This window comes from Lontra canadensis, unplaced genomic scaffold (assembly GCF_010015895.1).
Source record: "Lontra canadensis isolate GAN:19392208 unplaced genomic scaffold, GSC_riverotter_1.0 scaffold20, whole genome shotgun sequence".
Lineage (NCBI taxonomy): Eukaryota > Metazoa > Chordata > Mammalia > Carnivora > Mustelidae > Lontra > Lontra canadensis.
In genome coordinates this window covers 15,438,684-15,456,922 of record NW_022631014.1, presented here as the reverse complement: position 1 = coordinate 15,456,922, position 18,239 = coordinate 15,438,684, and the positions used below count along the sequence as shown (strand labels likewise).

At 39.9% G+C, this 18,239-nt stretch overlaps 1 protein-coding gene across 1 annotated transcript in view; it reads right to left on the bottom strand.

Moving 5' to 3' along the window:
* Positions 1-16,163, bottom strand: part of ULK4 (unc-51 like kinase 4) — a 583,110-nt gene extending 566,947 nt beyond the window's left edge. Inside the window, exons 1-6 of the mRNA XM_032861108.1 lie at positions 16,146-16,163; positions 11,867-12,060; positions 7,525-7,624; positions 4,984-5,123; positions 2,913-3,075; positions 583-684 (exon numbers count right to left, since the gene is read on the bottom strand). Of these exons, the coding sequence (XP_032716999.1) occupies positions 583-684; positions 2,913-3,075; positions 4,984-5,123; positions 7,525-7,624; positions 11,867-12,004 (643 nt within the window). The 5' untranslated portion in view covers positions 12,005-12,060; positions 16,146-16,163. The remainder of the gene's footprint in view (positions 1-582; positions 685-2,912; positions 3,076-4,983; positions 5,124-7,524; positions 7,625-11,866; positions 12,061-16,145) is intronic.
* Between the last annotated feature and the right edge of the window lie 2,076 nt (positions 16,164-18,239).

Genomic DNA, 18,239 nt, shown 5'->3' with positions numbered 1-18,239 from the left:
ACCAAAAATACAGGAGGAATACAGAGAAAAGCAAGCTAAAACCAGTTATATAAAAATTTGGTGGAGGGGCACCTGGGTGGCTCAGTGGGTTAAAGCCTCTGCCTTCCGCTCAGGTCATGATCCCAGTGTCCTGGGATCGAGCCCTACATCGGGCTCTCTCCTCAGCGGGGAGCCTGCTTCCTCCTCTCTCTCTGCCTGCCCCTCTGCCTACTTGTGATCTCTCTGTCAAATATAAAAATAAAAAATAAAAAATCTTTAAAAAAAAAATTTGGTGGGATGCCTGAGTGGCTCAATGGGTTAAGCCACTGCCTTCAGCTCAGGTCATGATCCTAAGATCCTGGGATCAAGTCCCGAATTGAGCTCCTGGCTCGGCAGGGAGCCTGCTTCTCTCTCTGCCTCTGCCTGCCTCTTTGGCTCCTTGTGCACTCTGACAAATAAATAAATAAAATCTTTAAAAAAAAAATTTTTTTTTGAAAAGCCAGGTTTTTTTCCCATCTTCCAGGTAAAATTGCTGCAAACTACAGACTTCATCCTTTTGTGTGTGCCCAGCTCAGATTTTAAAATGAACCAGAAAGTAATCACCTGAAAACATTTCATAAAGCAGGCAGCCCAAAGACCAGAGGTCACTGTTGATGGAGAAGTCAGCACCCCTTAAAATTTCTGGCGCTGTATATGTAAGAGATCCTAGAAGTATAAAAACAACTTTGTTAGGCATTTGTATCAATCCCCAAAACAAATCTACCTCCCTAGGCCTTCCTGTGTATTCCATATTTTTTAATGATTTCTAATTTTAAGGTTTCATTTACAAGGATACATAAGAACACAAAGAGGTTTCAAAAACCCACTTGAGTTAGAGGTGTGACACAATTATTAGTATATTCTTTTTTAAGGTAACAATTTAAATAATCAAAAGAATCTTTGATTATAATATTTTCATTAGAATAGGCTAAATTATATAGCAGTAACAGCCCAAATTCCCACTGGCTTACCAACAAAGGTTTATTTATTACTCCCAACTACACGTCCGCCACAGGTCAGCCCAGGGGCCCTGACCCTCAGAATCACTCCAAGAGCCAGGCTGACAGAGACACCATTCAACACAGGCTTCCATCATCACCAAGACGGGGGAAAGAACATGGCAAACTGCACACTGGCTCTGAAAATGCCCACCTCAGAGTAACTCCCATCACTTCTGCTCACACTTCCTAAACTTTGGCAGGGAGAAGATGCAATCCAGGGGAACAGGCAATGTTTAGTGAGGAACACTAAGGTATGCCACATAGACTTTATACAAGTTTAATATTACAAAGAAGTGGGGTGCCTGGGTGGCTCAGTGGGTTAAAGCCTCTGCCTTCAGCTCAGGTCATGATCCCAGAGTCCTGGGATCGAGCCCCACATCAGGCTTTCTGCTCAATGAGGAGCCTGCTTCTCCCCTCCTCTCTGCCTGCCTCTCTGCCTACTTGTGATCTCTGTCAAATAAATAAAATCTTAAAAAAGAAAAATTACAAAGAAGTAGCATTGAATTAGCAAGTTCCCTTATTTACTGATGAGAAACTGAAGCCTAGAGGGTCCCCTGACATCTCCTAAGTCACATGGTTGAGGGGTTGCAGAACACCCACCAGAATTCCACGGAAAACCCGCCCATCTTCCAATGAGAAAGTTCTTTCCATGAAGCAAGTCATCACCACTCACTGGGAAAATAAAATTCCACTGAGGTAAATCTTCCAGCAAACAGTATCCCCAGGGCCCATTACAGCCAAGGCAGCAATCTCAAGTGGCCTCAGTGTTTAAAGCTCTCCTAGGTGACATTTTTGCTATGCCATCACATTTCATCCATACATTCACTCACACAACACACACTTACGAAAGGCCTATTTGCCCTTACTATACCAGCTCCTGAGAAAGCAAGCATAAATAAGACCCCCAAGATGCCCAGGCACCCTGCCCAACACTTAATAGGCATATCATTAGTAGGTGTTGAAGGTGAACGTCAGTCTTCCCCGATTAGAATGCTAGTTTGGTCGGCCTGGGGGTTTTGCCTGTTTGTTCACATCCGTATTTCCAGTGTCTAGGACATGTCTTAATTTCTGTTGATTTATGCACTTTCTTCTTCCCTCAACATTGAGTTAATAAACATACTAATGAACAAATGAAGTCCCTACCAACATAACTGCATGGGAAGAAAATGATTACGTGTGTTAAGTTTGATAACAGATTTACACATGGAACATTACAAAAGAGGGGCACCTGGTGGCTCTGTCAGTTAAGCTCCAACTCTAGATTTTGGCTCATGTCATGATCTCAGGGTTGTGAGACTAAGTCCCACATCAGCTCCGCACTTGGCACAGAGTCTGCTTGGATTCTCTCTCTCCCTCTCCTTCTGCCCTTCCTGCCCCCAGCTCCACTCGCACACTCCCCTCTCTAAAAACAGAGTATTACAAAAGGTATCACTTCACAATCTCCCCTCAAGTACAACAACTCTTAACACTCCAGGCCCCATCTCACTGGTAAAACCATGTCCCAAAAATGCACCCTAACAATTTCCCTTAATTTCAGAGTATCAGCTACTTATCAATGCAGAAAAAATATCTACTGAGCCTATAGTGTGTGCCAGGCACTATTGTAAGTACTTAGGATACAGAAGGAAGCAGGACAAAATGGCCATCCCCATATTCAATGAGTGGTGACATAGAAAGCCAAGGATAGAATACAAGCTTTGTTAGAGATTCCCTGTACTTTACACAGTATTGGACCTATGCAAAAACCTTTGGGCTATGGACAAAGCCATCCCCATACCCAGATTTCTACTGTTATTTTCAATATATTAATTTGACTGGCAAAAACACAAAGTCGACATTATCTCCTAAACACATGACTTGGGCAGTGTTCTGATCTGTAAGCTCTCCACATACCTTTGGCTCTACTTTTTACAGTTTTCTTCAGTACATTTTCCCCACTATCACCTCCGCCTTCTTCTGCTGCCACCAAAGCAAAGAACTCTTCCAAATTTTCACCTTCTACTTTGGCCAAGCAAAAATTACTAAACTTCAATGTGCCAGGCCCTTCCAAGAGTATCTATGAAGACGAGAAAATAAAGGTGTTCAGAAACCAGTCCCATTTGCACTCCCCTTCAGTCCCTCTTCAAATCCCACTGAAGATCTTGGAGCACTGGCCTTCTTGCTTCATCCTACTCAAAAAATTAAAGGCATATAAATTTTTAAAAGCAGCTAAAGAAAAAAAAATGCAATATTTTAATAATAGGATCAAATATTAAACTGCCAATGCTCAGATGTATACAATAAACATATCATAACCACAGAGGGAAACCACATGCCTTTGGGAAAGATAAAGAACAATGTATATAGACCAATTCATCCTCGACAATCCTCCATGACAGCTGCAAGAGGATTTGAAAACATACTTCTCCAAAGTGTTGTTTACTCAAAGGCTCAAACTAGCATTTTGAAGTTAGAGGTCTAGCCCTAGGTCCACCGCTCCAGTTCAGACTGGAGAATTTACTTAATCTATCTAACTCTCAGTCTCCTCACCTGTAATTATATTCTCATATGGAGGGCCTACAATAATAATGTTTAACAATATTCAACTTCGTATTTCATTATGTACACCTTCTCAAAGCAGCAACTCAAACCAGTAATAAGTACAATCCCTAAGAATATGTACTTATAAATAATAGATGCCATTGATTGAAAACACCAGCAAGTGTCCTAGAAGCTTAACCTAAATATAGTATAGAATCCATCTCCAGATCACAGACAAGGAAGCCAATGCAGAGAGAAAAGGAAACTTGCCCAGGGTCACACAACTTCTAAATGTCAGTGTCACCTATGATTCTGGAGCTAAGCAGGTTTCATGCCTCTACCACACTGAAGCACATTTAGTTATGGGTCATTAATTTTTACCAACGAAGAAGCTTTTGACCCATAATGTCACTAATCAAATAGCAAAGCCAAAAAGGTCATTATCAAGCTAAAATAATGGCTCATAATCATATATCATAATTTAAGAGCTTAGCATCTTAGTTTATAGAGATACTGAGCTCATCATTCACAATATACCTTAGCAGCAGTAACATTTACTCAAAGGACTCAGAGGAGAGTTCCCATTCTAAAAGGTAACTCGAGGGGCACCTGGGTGGCTCATTGGGTTAAAGCCTCTGCCTTCAGCTCGGTTCATGATCCCGGGGTCCTGGGATGGAGCCCCATATTGGGCTCTCTGCTTGGTGGGGAGCCTGCTCCCCCCGACCCCCACCTGCCTGTCTGCCTACTTGTGAGCTGTCAAATAAATAAAATCTTAAAAAATAATAATAATAATAATTAATAAATAAATAAAAGCTACTTTGATAGGTAACTAAAATATGGTACCATGTTTTTAATTTAAAAAAATATTAATTCAAGGGGTTCCTAGGTGGCTCAGTCAGTTGGGCTTCAACTCTTGGTTTTGTCTTGGGTCATGATCCCAGGTAAGAGGGATTGGCTCCACACTCAGCATGGAGTCGGCTGGACATTCTCTCTCCCTCTCCCTCTGCCCCTTCTTTTAAGATTTTATTTTTTTTAATTTATTTTTTATATATATTTTATTTTTTTTAAGATTTTATTTATTTATTTGGCAGACAGAGATCACAAGTAGGCAGAGAAGCAGGCAGAGAGAGAGAGAGGGAAGCAGACTCCCTGCTGAGCAGAGAGCCCACTGTGGGGCTCCATCCCAGGACTCTGGGATCATGACCCAAGCCAAAGGCAGAGGCTTTAACCCACTGAGCCACCCAGGTGCCCCATCCCTCTGCCCCTTCTTGATAGCACTCACTCTAGCTCTAAAATAAATAAAAGCTTTAAAAGAAAAAAAATTAACTCAATTTCAAGATGGTCTGTATTTTACCTAGATTTTATCTAAAAATAAAAACACCTCTGAGAAAGCACTATAACTTAAGACAGTATGAATTAGGAAATGAAAACTTTCATAAATTACCTTGCCAGGAGAAAGGTCACAAAAGAGAATGCCAAGTTGATGAAGATGATGTAATCCAGTAATGAGGTCAACCCCAAATTCTCTAACAACATCTTCTGGGAGGTTTTCATCTTGAGCAATAACCATTTCTAAGGAACCACCTGCAAGTTGATTAAAAATCACCCATTTTAACCCACCAACGTAACACAGTGCCTCCAGGAGCTCCCATAATGGGAGAGGATACTGAGCCTTAAAAAAAATAAATCAGTACACATGGACAGCCTGGCAGGGGAAATGCACATATGAATGAATAGAGTGGTCCAAGCACTGAAGAGGAATTTGTGCCCGCACTCCAGAGCCAGCTTCCAGAGACTTACTGCTCAGGATGGGAAACTAGTCAGTAAGCAAGCAGGAGGGATGCAGGGAGAATCCTTCTGGTGTTATGATTTCTAACTCATCCCTCAGGAATTGAACAGCTACAAAAATTAGTGGTAAATATTAATTCAAATTGTGCATTTAAAACACATCATGCAAAGTATAGCCACATTTACTCCTATACAAAGTTAACCATTTTCTACAAAGTCTGCATGGCAGAAAAAGGTCTTTTCTTAACAGAAAATCACAACCCTTAGAGTACATCACTGAGGAAATAAAACAAAGGCAGACACACTGTGAATTCTATTTCTATACTCTACCAAGGTCCTGTTCACATTTCTACCAACTAAGTGCCAGGAACAAGCTTTTTTTTTTTTAAAGTATCAAGGTTCCAACAGGAGCCAAGTTCAGAGGAATATATATAACCCTGCACATAATGTTCTCTCCCCAGAGCATTATTTTCTTTGTGACGATTGTATATCCCAGGCAGCTATCATAACTTGGGCTCAAATAAAACTCTTCTCCTTTCTCTTAAGAAAAACAGAAAAAAAGAGAAGAAAAAGAGAAAAGAGAAGAGAAGAAGTAAGAGAAAAAAGAAGAGGAAAAAAAGAAAGAAAGGAGAGAGAAGAAAAGAGAAGAAAAAAGAAAAGAAAAGAAAAAAGAAGAGAAGAGAAGAAAAAAGATAAGAGGAGAGAAGAGAAGAGAAGAAAAGAGAAAAAAGAGGAGAGAAGAAAAGAGAAGAAAAAAGAGAAGAAAAAAGAGAAAAAGAGAAGAAAAAAGAGAAGAAAAAAGAGGAGAGAAGAAAAGAGAAAAAAGAGGAGAAGAAAAAAGAAAAGAGGAGAGGAGAGAAGAAGAGGGAGGAGGGTTGGGGGAAGGAGGGGGCAGGACGGAGGAGGGGGTGGGGGGAGAAAAGTCTTGGGGAGGACGGAGGGAGGAGGAAGGGGAAGGGGAAGGGGGAAGAAAAAAAGTCCTGGGGCACCTAATGGCATTGGACTCTTGATTTCAGATCAGGTCATGATCTCAGGGTCATGAGATTAAGCCCGGTCAGGCTCTGTGTTGGGCATGGAGTCGTCTTAAGATTCTCTCCCTTTCTCCCTCTGCCCCACCCCATCCCCCCACGCGCCCGCCCCCCGCCCCCCCCCCCCCCCCCCCCCCCCCCGGCCTGCACACACTCTTGGGAAAAAAAAAAAGCCTTAGATGTTATCTGAAACTTCAGTCAGAACACTATGAAGGTAGATTTTTTGAAGCTGATTTTTGTTTCAGTGGGTGAGGAACCACTCCATACACAGGCATAAAGTAGTAAAGCTATGAAGATGGTCCGGGAGCAGAAATAACAGCTGAAGCAAGAAGGATCACAGGTAAAGTACCCTGATCACCTCAACAGTGTGTTAAACTGTGCAAGCAATTAAACCATAGTCCTTTCCTATTATTTTGGAAAAAATAAAATGTAAGAATTATTCCAAATAACCTCTTTCATGATTCAGTTTTATAAATTTGAACTGCCAATATAATGGGTAAGACCCATAAAACTAGAAATTCTATCTTAATATTTGTTGATCCTTTATTATCAATGTATAAACAGAAGTATGCTAACAGTGGCACTTTTTCCCTGAAGACACTGAAACTAAAAACCCAGAGAATATGAATATAGTCAGTCAGTTTTCTCCCTACATAAAGTCACAGAAAGTTGTATAAAGCAAGAGCTATAACAAGTTATCTCTAATCATTGTTAGGTGGTAGTATTTGTTGGTTCATCTTTTACTTATTCACATTCCTTAAGTTTTTATAAACAGCAAGTATTCTCTTCATAAACAAAAAGATGATTACTTTATAAACTAATGAGCTAACTAATAGCTACTTGAACTAAAACACTTGGTTTTTATTGAATAAGAAAACTTGCTTGATAAGTTCATCACTAAAAAATATTTCTAAATTTTTATATAGGCGATTTAGTAATATTTTATACCAAAATAAAGTTAAGCCCAAATTGAATTTTACGGTCTCCCTCTCAGCAGACATCTTTGCTCTTTATTTGCCCCTAGTAACCAAACATACGTGCAAGTGAACACAGTCAATAGTATCAAGTGCTTCTATTTGCAATACAAAAGGAAAATAACAAAACCTACATATGTTTTTTCAAAATTGCATGAGGTGGAAATATTTGTAGCACTTCCTACACACACTTACCTGTGCAGAGTTCCACCACTAGCCAGAGATGATTGCTGGTTTCATACCATTCATGAAAAGTTACGATGTTTTTGTGTTTAATTTCATGGGTGAGACGGACCTATAAAAATACAGCATTCACAAACACACACAAAAAAGAAAATGCTTAATTTTCTCATATTAATCCTCACACCTGTTAAGAAACACCTAAATACACAATTGGGAAGTGGGTAACAACATAGAATTTGGTGGAATCAGACAAACATTAAAATGATGGCTCTGAAGGCTGGTGATGTGGAAAAATGCTAATTTAATGTACAGTCTTAAAAAAAAAACTTATGCAATATAGTTTTGTCTATTTATGTAAACACAACATTGCAAAAGAAATGTTCATAGGAAAAGGACCGAAAATAATACGTCAAAATAGCTGTTATAAGTAGAACTGCTGGTAATTTCTTCTACTTTTTTCTATTTTCTACATTAAGTACACACTACTTTATAATTAGGAAAGAAATAATTTTCAAGGAAGAAAAACACCTTTACCAAGTAACAATAACCTCAAGGCTCAATAACACAATAGTTAAATTATACAGCAAGTGAAAAATTATTAGCACAACTTCAAAATGTTTAATTTTATATCCTAAAAAAATGACAGCATAATAATTTAAGTGAAAAAGGCCAGAAACAAAATTATGCATTATTAGGATTCAAATTTTTTTTTTTTTAACTCATAGTAAACAACACTAGAACCAACCAACCAAAACAAAACAGGGACTACCTCAGGTGACAGCACAATGCAGCCCTTTCTTCTCCCCACCTCTTCTACCCATTCTTCTAGATTTGTCCAAGTTTTCTATAATAATGATACATTACTTTTAAAATATTTAAAAGAATCTTTAAAGGATTCTACAATTTTATTCTTAAAAATATCCTTAGTGGGCACGCCTGGGTGGCTCAGTGGGTTAAGCCTCTGCCTTTCACTCAGGTCATGATCCCAGAGTCCTGGGATCCAGCCCCTCATCAGGCTCTCTGCTCAGCAGGGAGCCGGCTTCCTCCTCTCTCTCTGCTTGCCTCTCTGCCTACTTGTGATCTCTGCCAAATAAATAAATAAAATCTTTAAAATATATATATCCTTAGTGAATCCCAGTGTAAATTCACTCGGGTTATTAAAAGAATCATTACAGTGAGCCCACGGATCTTAAAATGTACATTTCCATTATATCATGAGAATTCCTGTGCACCAAAAACAAGAGTGAACTGAAAACTCAACAAAGATGCAAGAACCTGTCAGTTAAAAAAAAAAAAATACCAACTTGCCCCAGGGATTTTTGTTTTCTCCCTTCAAAATCCCTAGAAGTATGGAAACTAAAACCATAAAAATATGTGCTCTATTAACAAACCATCCAGACTCCAAATTTGTGATCCAAGTGCTTTGGATCCTTGTCCTCTGATTTCCTTACACACACACACACACACACACTCTATTTTCACTCACACTCAACACAGGCTAACAGGCCCATTGATCCACAGAAATACAGAGCTCCCGGTTTTAAAAATGGATAAGTGGTACACTTTAGGAACAGTGGGTGGGCTCGTATTCTAACACAAAGAAAGGGAAATGAATCCACATAATTTAGAAGACAGATGAGGAGAAAAACAAAAATCAGAGTGACCAAGAGAATTTGAGGAGCACCTTGTAATAAACTAATACAGGGCCAGAAGAAAATGGGGAAGACACAGCGTGAGCATGTTTAAATGGATCCCCATTGATTCAGGCACTGGAAGGGGGAGGTCCTAATGACAAGGAGGTGTGCAAATTCCAACAGAAATCAGGCCACAGCCCAGCCTCCCGCACTCCCTATCACTCAGTATATGTAAGAGTAAGTACCTACTCTTCCAGATACTGGTTCACCTCAGCACTCTCAATCTTGTAAACCACCCATCTGTTGAAATAATTCATTCTTCTTGCTGGATTAATTAATAAAATGTCCTTTCCATGTGGCTCCTATGAACTTTAAAGTTAGATCTGTAGCCCCCATTGTATTTCTGTTGGACTGCATTGTTAGGTTTTGACCAAGAGGTGTAACATCTCCAAAATCTTGCACACATCCTAGCTTGTGACCACTACCTGTTGACTTTCCAGCTCACTCACTCTAGTACTCCAATTCTGGTTCAGTTTAGACCTCCACACTCTGCACAGACACAAGCAACTGAGGCAGGCACAAGACACACTGACTGATACGGCTTCAGTTTAGGATCTCCAATTTCAAGTGGCCCCAGCCACTCTGTCCTCCAAGTGAGGATTCACATTTCTGCTTCTCTCTTGCCTAGAACATCGCCTTCCACCACCCCCTCAATTGAGGACTTAGCTTCTCAGTTCAGAGAAAACCTCATTAGAAGAGAAATTCCTTGTGTTCCCAGCACCAAATCTACAAACTAACCTATATCGTGTCCCACACACCTTTTTTCCCTCAACTATCCACACTCCTTAGAGAAACCAACACCTTCTTACACCCCTTAGAATAGCTACCTTCAAAACAAAAACAAAGAGTAACAAGTGTTGCCACCAAAGATGTGGAGAAATGGAATTCCTTGTACACTGTTGGGAGTGTAAAATGCTACAGCCTCTGTGGAAAACAGTGTGTTAGTTGCTTTAAAAAAAAAAAAAGTTAAACATAGAATTCCATTTTCTGAGTATATATCTAAAGGACTGAAAGCAGAATATGTCCTGAAGACATATATGAACACCTATTTTCACAGCAGCATTATTCACGATAGCCGAAAGGTAGAAGAACACAAGTGTCCATAGACAGGTAAATGGATAAGCAAAATGTGGTCTATATATACACAGTAGAATATTGCAGTCTTATGAAAATTTCTGACACATGCTTCAACATGGATGAACCTTGAGAACACCATTCTAAGTGAAATAAGTCATAAAAGACAAAGGAGGTAGGATTCTACTTACATGAGGTACCATTCAGAGACAAAATAGAATGGTGGTTGCCTGGGACTAGGGAAGGAGAAATGAGGAATTACTGTTTAATGTGTATAGAGTTTCAGTTTTGCTAGCTGACAAGAGTTCTGGACCATCCAACAATCACACTCTGGGTATTTACCCAAAAGAGTTGAAACCTTATGTCCACACAAAAACCGGTACACAGATGTTTATAGCAGCTTTATTCACAATTGCAAACAATCAAGATGCCCTTCGATAGATGAACAAACTGGTACATCTGTGTGATGTTGTTTCTCAAAAGACATGAGCTGTCAGCCACAGACAGACACAGAAAACATTGCTAAGTTAAAGATGTCAATCTGAAAAGGCTACGTACTATACAATTCCAACTATATTACATTCTGGAAAAGGCAGAACTATGGACCTAATAAAAAGGTCAGTGGTTGCCCAAGGTTGGGGAGAAGGTGGAGGGATGACTAGGTGGAGCACAGTGGATTTTTAGGGCAGTGAAAGTTGTCTGTACGATACTGTAATGATACATATTACATTTGTCCACCACTATGGAAGGTACACCACCAAGAGTGCACCCTAATGTCAACTATGGAGTTTGGATGATTATGCTGTACCAATGTGGATTCATCCATTGTAATATATGTGCCACTTCGGTAGGGATGCTGACAATGGAGACTATGCATGCAGGACAACAGGGAGTAAGTGGAAAATCACTACACTTTTTGCTGTGACTCTAAAACTGCTCTTAAGAACTTAACTTTTTAGGGGCCCCTGGATGGCTCAGTTGGTTAAGCATCCAACGCTTGATCTCAGCTCAGGGTCATGAGTTCAAGCCCCACACTGAGCTCCACCCTGGGCATGGAGCCTACTATTTAAAAAAAAAAAAAAAAAAAAAAAATTAACTTAAAAAAAAAATGAGTTCTAGGGATGGTGTTGGTTATACAGCATAATGAATGTACTGAATATCACTAGCTATACACTTAAAAATGGTCAAAGTGGTACATTTTTGATACATGTATTTTACCACAGTGAGGGGGAAAAAAAACCCTAAATTTTGTCCAGGACTCTGGGCTTTAAATTTTAAACCCAACTCACTCTTACCCACTGTCCTTCCTTTGGCAAGCTTCATAAATCACATACTAAATTTATAATTAAATAATCTAATATAGAGTGTATTTTCCCTGACTCTTCCCAAAAAAATAACAAAGTTGGTAATTACCTAGGTATGTATACTAGTCATTATTCAGGATTGGTGGCACTAAACGGATAGAAGGTCACCCATCCCAGATTGAAAATATGGTATATGCTATAGTGAGTTCAATGGCTTGGTTTGATGCTTGATAATAGCTCTGTGTTTTCTCAGGGTGAAGGAAACATACTTGACTTACTTACCCAATTGGTTATTTCAGGCCTTTTGTTCTTATCAGTACAAAGAATAGCTACAAAATTGATTGTTCCCTTCCTCCGCCCTTTATAAACAACAGTGTTGCTTCCTCGGCCAATCTCCTCATACAGAATGAAGTTTTCCATCTCTGGGCTGACTTCTCACATTGGATAAAATAACAGACTAATGGCATCTCTAGTTCCTAAAAGGTAAACAAAAACATTTATAAATGCAAGCTGGTTACATGTTTAATTAGCCTAGAATACTTAATATGTAAACCTAATAATTCTATAAACTCAGAAAATTCACCTACAAATGTTAGATACTAATGTCTCTGTAGGGTGAAGAAAAAAATAAGCTAAGGGGAAAACAAAAAAATTGACAAATTCCTTCAACAAGATCTCAACAAAAGTGATGAAAATGACAAAAAGAGGGATGAATGAGATGCCAGTCAATGTATCTTGATACTTTTCTTAGGCTCTTATTACAAAGACAGGCACATTGTGTCAACATCTGTATAGAATGTGCCAATATATGACCCACCTAAACCTCAAATTGTGAGATATAAATTAGACAATGTATGTTAAAATGCTTTATATGTAATGATATTTACATCTCATCCACAAAGATTCTAAGAGTCAACCCAAATATTATTTGAAGTCAGCTGTTACTAAAGGGTCCTCTTCCACATTCAGTTTGCTGCCTGCATTTGTAAATAAAGTTTTAACTGGAACGGAGCCACACCCATTCATTTGTATATTGTCTAAGGTTCCTTTTAGGCTACAATTGCAGAGCTGTGACAGAATAATGGCCTACACACATTTTAAATACCTATCTAGCCCTTTACAGAAAAAGTTCACCAACTCCTGTTTTAAATTTAAACAAAACAAAAAAAAAAAAAAAGTTTTAACCAACCACTTCATCATCTAGGGTATAAGCAGTTAAGAGAGTTCATTTTCTTGGCCAATTTGTCCTAATTTGCATGACTGAACAGGAATTGATATAGTCTTATCAGATTTTATTTAGAATTAAAGCACATCAGTGGACTCAGCATCTTGAACAATACTTTTACAATATAATCGAAGTATTTACTTGATCCACAAAACCGATTTTAAATTGGTATCTCTTTGGAAGGATTTCATATGCTAGACTACAGAAAATTTTCCAGAAATTATCCAGTAAGCTGTAAGAAACTCTTTAAAAGCAGCTGTTTCTACATTGTATCCAGTAAGTCAGAACCTATAGCAAAACTCCTTGAAAAAGAATGTAAAAGAGAAGTTAATGAGTATGGCATTTCTTTTTGGGCAGATGAAAATGTTCTGCAATTAGTACTGATGGTTGTACAACTTTGTGAATACACTAAAAATCCCTGAATCAGGGTGCCTAGGTGACTCAGTAGGTTAAGTATCTGCCTTGGGTGCAGGTCATGATCTTGGGGTCCTGGGATTGAGCCCCTAGTGCTGCCTACTCAGTGTGGAGTCTGCTTCTCCCTCTCCCTCTGCCCTCCCATCCCCACACTCTTGTTCTCTCCCCCAATAAATACAATCTTTAAAAAAAAAAAAAAATCACTGGGGGCACCAAGGTGGCTCAGATGGTTGGGCCTTTGCCTTCAGCTCAAATCATGATCCCAGAGTGCTGGGATCAAGCCCTGCATCAGGTTCCCTGTTCTGCGGGGTGCCTGCTTCCCCCTCTCCCTCTGCCTGCTTGTGCTTTCTCTAACAAATAAGTAAATAAAATCTTTTTTTTTTAAATCACTGAATTGTACATTTTAAAAGGGGTTAACTGTATAGTATCTACATATCTCAATTTTGTGTTGATAAAATTGACATGTACTTTAAGTTTAAAGTGGTACAATGTGATTTGATACATTTATATATAGAATATGATCACTACCATAGCAGTAGTCAATATCTCTACAGGTGACATAATTATCATTTTTTTGTGGTAGGAAAATGTAAGATCTATTCTTGTAGTGACTTTGAAGTACATAATACCTTATTGTTTAGTATCATCACTATGCTGTATAGCAGATCTCCAGAATGTATTCTCCGCTGTAGGCCATACCACAACAGGTATGGCCTACATACCTGAGAGCCAGATTTGGCCAATAGGCAGCAGTCTGTCCTATCCTGGCATAGGGAACCAGTAATCTAACAATCCAGGAATAACTAATTTTATGATTCCATTTTCCAAAGAAATTAAAATTTACTGCAAAATGGGAAAAATCTATAAAATGTACAGGCTAGTAATTACATTAAGTTATTTGGATTACAAACCTGGTCTCTATGTCAAATCAGAAAAACTCATACTATTGAGAGCAACATTCTTTAAATTTTAAGTAGAAAAGATGTGGAAGAAATCCAAATTTAAATCAAATGACAATTCAAAAGTGGCACAGGTAGTATCTGTTTATTTTAATAAGCACTTTTACTAAGTTCTATGCTCTTCTCTTCCTAAAAGACATTCATTGAAAACCAATGCTGACTCATGACCCACCAAAATTCAGCCCAGACAAGAGTAATTTTGTGGCAACAGGTCAACATTACACAGTATGTAATATAACCAAAGTAAGATTAAAATGACAGTATGTTAAGATGGGAAAGCCATTTAGCCAGAAAAAAATAACCAGACCTTTAACATTTAGTTAAATGTTCACAAATCGGCTACATTAGGATACAGCAGGATAAGGTGTTGAAGTAAGTTTTTATGTAAGACAAAGAATTAATTCTTTGAAAATAAGGTTTTAAGGAAACCTTTAAATGAAATCTTCAAGTTTTGAACTTGATTCAGGCCAAATTATTTTCTTCAATCTTTTACTGAGTAGTGACATCTGGGCAGACCACGCAGCCTGAAATTAATGAAATGCACCAATTACAAAGTCTGGCTTAGGTAAGAGAGGTTTACTATGGAAACACTTCCCCTCTCTGAGGTTCAGTTTCCTTAGAGTAAAATATGAATTGGATCAAATGATTTTCTAAGTTTTGTTTCAAGTTTGAAATTCCAGGCTTTTAGAGTCTTTTTGGCTCACTCCAAGGCCATTCTCACCTTAGACTTCCTAATAAGAGTTTTTAAAAATATGCAACCTCTTAAATTGTAAAATGAAACACAAATACAGAAAACTCCACAAAATAAATGTATAGTTTAATGATTTTAAGAGGGACACCCTTGTGATCACCACCCAGGTAAAGAACATCACTTTGCCTGCTACTCCAGAAGTCCCTTCCTGAGCCTATGGCAATCACAACTCCTCATCCTTTCCAAAGGCAATCATTCTCCCGAGTTTGTTATCACTTCCTAGTGTTTTTTTATTGTGTTCCCACCGAGTGTGCATTTCCAGACACCACCATTTAGTCTTCCCAATTTTTCTAAAGGTGTGGCGTGTCTTTTAAGACTCTCAACCTACAAGCTCACCAAGGTATTATCAGAGAAGCCAGAAATCAGAACAAATCACACATAGAACCAAATGAGGTATTTAAGATTCGGTGGCTGGGCTTACAGGCAACAAACTCTGAAACTAACCAGGCGCTAGAGGCACACAGATGAAGACCGGAACCCTCCCTTAACTCTACCTTCAGATCTTTAACTCCTCAACTAACAGCAGCTGCCCCAGCCCAAACCTATTGAATCAGAAACTGTGGAAGCAAAGCCCAGCTACCTGTGGTTTCACTCACGCCCCCGGATGCACGCTCAACTTCGCTAACCACAGACTAAAACAACCTTTTTGGAGGGCGTAAAAGGTGGCAGGCGCTGTGCCCAAGCGTTCAACAGGTGCGCCTCCTTGACAGGCTTAATTAACTACAGGCTTTAAGCTTAGCCTGATCTCGAAAGCGCGGGTGCTCAATCACTATGTAAACACCCCTCACTCCAAGAAGCTCACTGACAGCGAACTGGAGGTTTTCACTCTCTTTCTCTCCACGTCCACGGACATCTGGAAGCACAGCCGGCTTAGAACTCGGGAAGCGCCGCCAAGATTTTAAGGGGAAAAACTCCGAACCTGGGACGTCCATAAAGCTCATCTCCCGAACCCTACAGCTCCTAATCCCCCTTACACCATAGTCCTCGAGAAGGTGTCCCATGTGCCCGGAACCAAAGCCTCAAGAAAACTGTTTCAGGTTTTTAGTTTAACTCGGTAACAAAGCAGAGTCCGAAGAAAGAAGACGCCGTAGACACAGGGTTCACGGAGAAAGGGTAGGTGAATGGCGCCCCTCCAGGCCTGTAGTGTACCCCGCACCCTCAGCAAGACACAAACCCACATTTGTAAACCCTAAAACTGCCACCGCCTCTCACCAGAACGCTCCGTGGGGAAAGGCCGCCAACGCAGTGGAAGGCTCCCGCCAAGGCCCGCGTCTGGGGTTCTAATCCTTCAAGGCAGGTCCACTGGCCAAGGCCCGGGGTGAAGCAATGGAGCAAAGTGGAACGCGCAGGCGCAGTTTTAGGTAGTGCGAGTCTAACACCCCTCTGCGTTTGGGTTCGCCCATCCCGTCTCCAGGGCAGCACGCAGAACGCCGGAAGCAGCGCAGGGCGCTGACTGGCTGAGCAATTTGAGTTCCTATTGGCTAGGGCCCGGAAGTGGGGGGGGCCGTGGCGAAGCGTCCGTCCAACCTAACTGCGTTCGGTGGTTGGGATTTGGGGCGGCTAGGAGAACCGTTTGGGCTATAGATTCACATTTGGAGGCTATGAAAGCCTGGGACCTTGTTATTTCTTCTTGCCCCACACTGTCCTCCTCTATTTTTTTCCATTCTGACACTTGCCGGAGCTCAGGGACGAGGCGACGCAGTCTGGGTAACAAATGGCTCAGAAAGAAGCGGATGTCTCGGGTCCCTCACCCTTTAGAAGAAAAGAGAAGACTAAAGAGAAAACCTTTCTTCTTGCACCTGAGAAAACAGACCATATCCTCCATCTCGAGTTGATTGCATATGGCTTAAAATTCCACGTCCTCAAATTCCAGCCACGAGACACGTGAACACAAGCCCCCCTCTTCCCTCCGTCAAGTTAGGACAGTGGTTCTCAAACTTTGGCATCAGAATCACCTGGAACGCTTGTTGAAACACGTTTCTGGGCCCCACACACAGAACACCTGATTCTGTGCCTCTGGATGAGGTCCAAAATGTTGCAGTTCTATCAAGTTTTACCAGATGATGTGGATGTTGCTGATCAGGAGCCACGCTTTGCAAAACTGTTTGTGGAGGAGCTGTTCATCTCTTTGATCTCAGGTGAATCGCCGCTGTTCTTTGACTTATAACCCTTCGTACTCTCTCAGGACTCTTTCTGAGCGGCTTCTGCTTTCAAGATAGAACTTGGAAGTACTTTCTAAATGACATGAGCTAAAGGCTGAAAGCAGTGGAGAATGAAGAATGCCTTCTGAACCCTGAGGCTTTTTCTACCCACAATGATGGCAGCAGCTAGTGTTCTAATCTTTGGTGAAAAAAATTGGCAAAGTTGGGGAAAGAGATTTGCAAAAATACCTGGCAGAAGAGAAGGCCTCCCAATAAAAGAGCTATGTTAAGGCCTTATTTCTTCCAAACCAAGTTCGCTAATCAATAACCCCCAAGATGTGCGATAGACACTGAGTGAGCCTTTTAATGCCTTAGTCTTGCATGTGTATATGTAGCCGCAAATATCAAGATACATGAGGAAAGACCCTAATATGAAAGAGATTAAAATAAGCAAACCAATGAAACAAAAACAAGTCAGAAACCAGGCTAAAATTTCTAAGTTATTAATATCATTATAGATGTGAAATATATAGCATCTGTAGTTTGCATTCTCTTTTGTTTTTCTTTAATGCAAGAGATTTAAGAGTTGGGCCTTTGTTTGCTTTGTTACTAGATAAATTTTGCTCTTCTTGTTGGCCTGCGTATATTTGGTTTGGGGAAGCTACTGAAATTTCCTTTGTGGTCTAATAAATTACTAATATTTTTAAATGTTCCACAGGAGTTTGGAAAGATCTGTTTCTTATTTGTTGTGTTTAGAATTTCATATGCATATTTTCAAGGTTATTAACTGACATGTTCTAATCTTTCAAACCTTTTTAAGCTGCTTTATCCTGATTGCTCTGCCACTTACTGAGAAAGGTGTTTTGAAGTTACTCATTATGATTGTAGATTTGGCAATTACTTGTTTCTGGGTTTAGTTCAAGGACAGTGAGCTTAAAAAATAACAACAAAATTATCCCAGTGGAAATAAATAGAAGGAAAACACTATTAAAGATAAAAAAAAAAAAAGAAAAGAAATAAAGGGGCGCCTGGGTGGCTCGAGTTGGTTAAACAACTGCCTTCGCTCAGGTCATGATCCCAGAGTACCAGGATCGAGTCCCGCAACTGGCTCCCAGCTCCAGGGGGAGTCTGCTTCTCTTCTCTCATGCTCTTTCACTATCTCTCT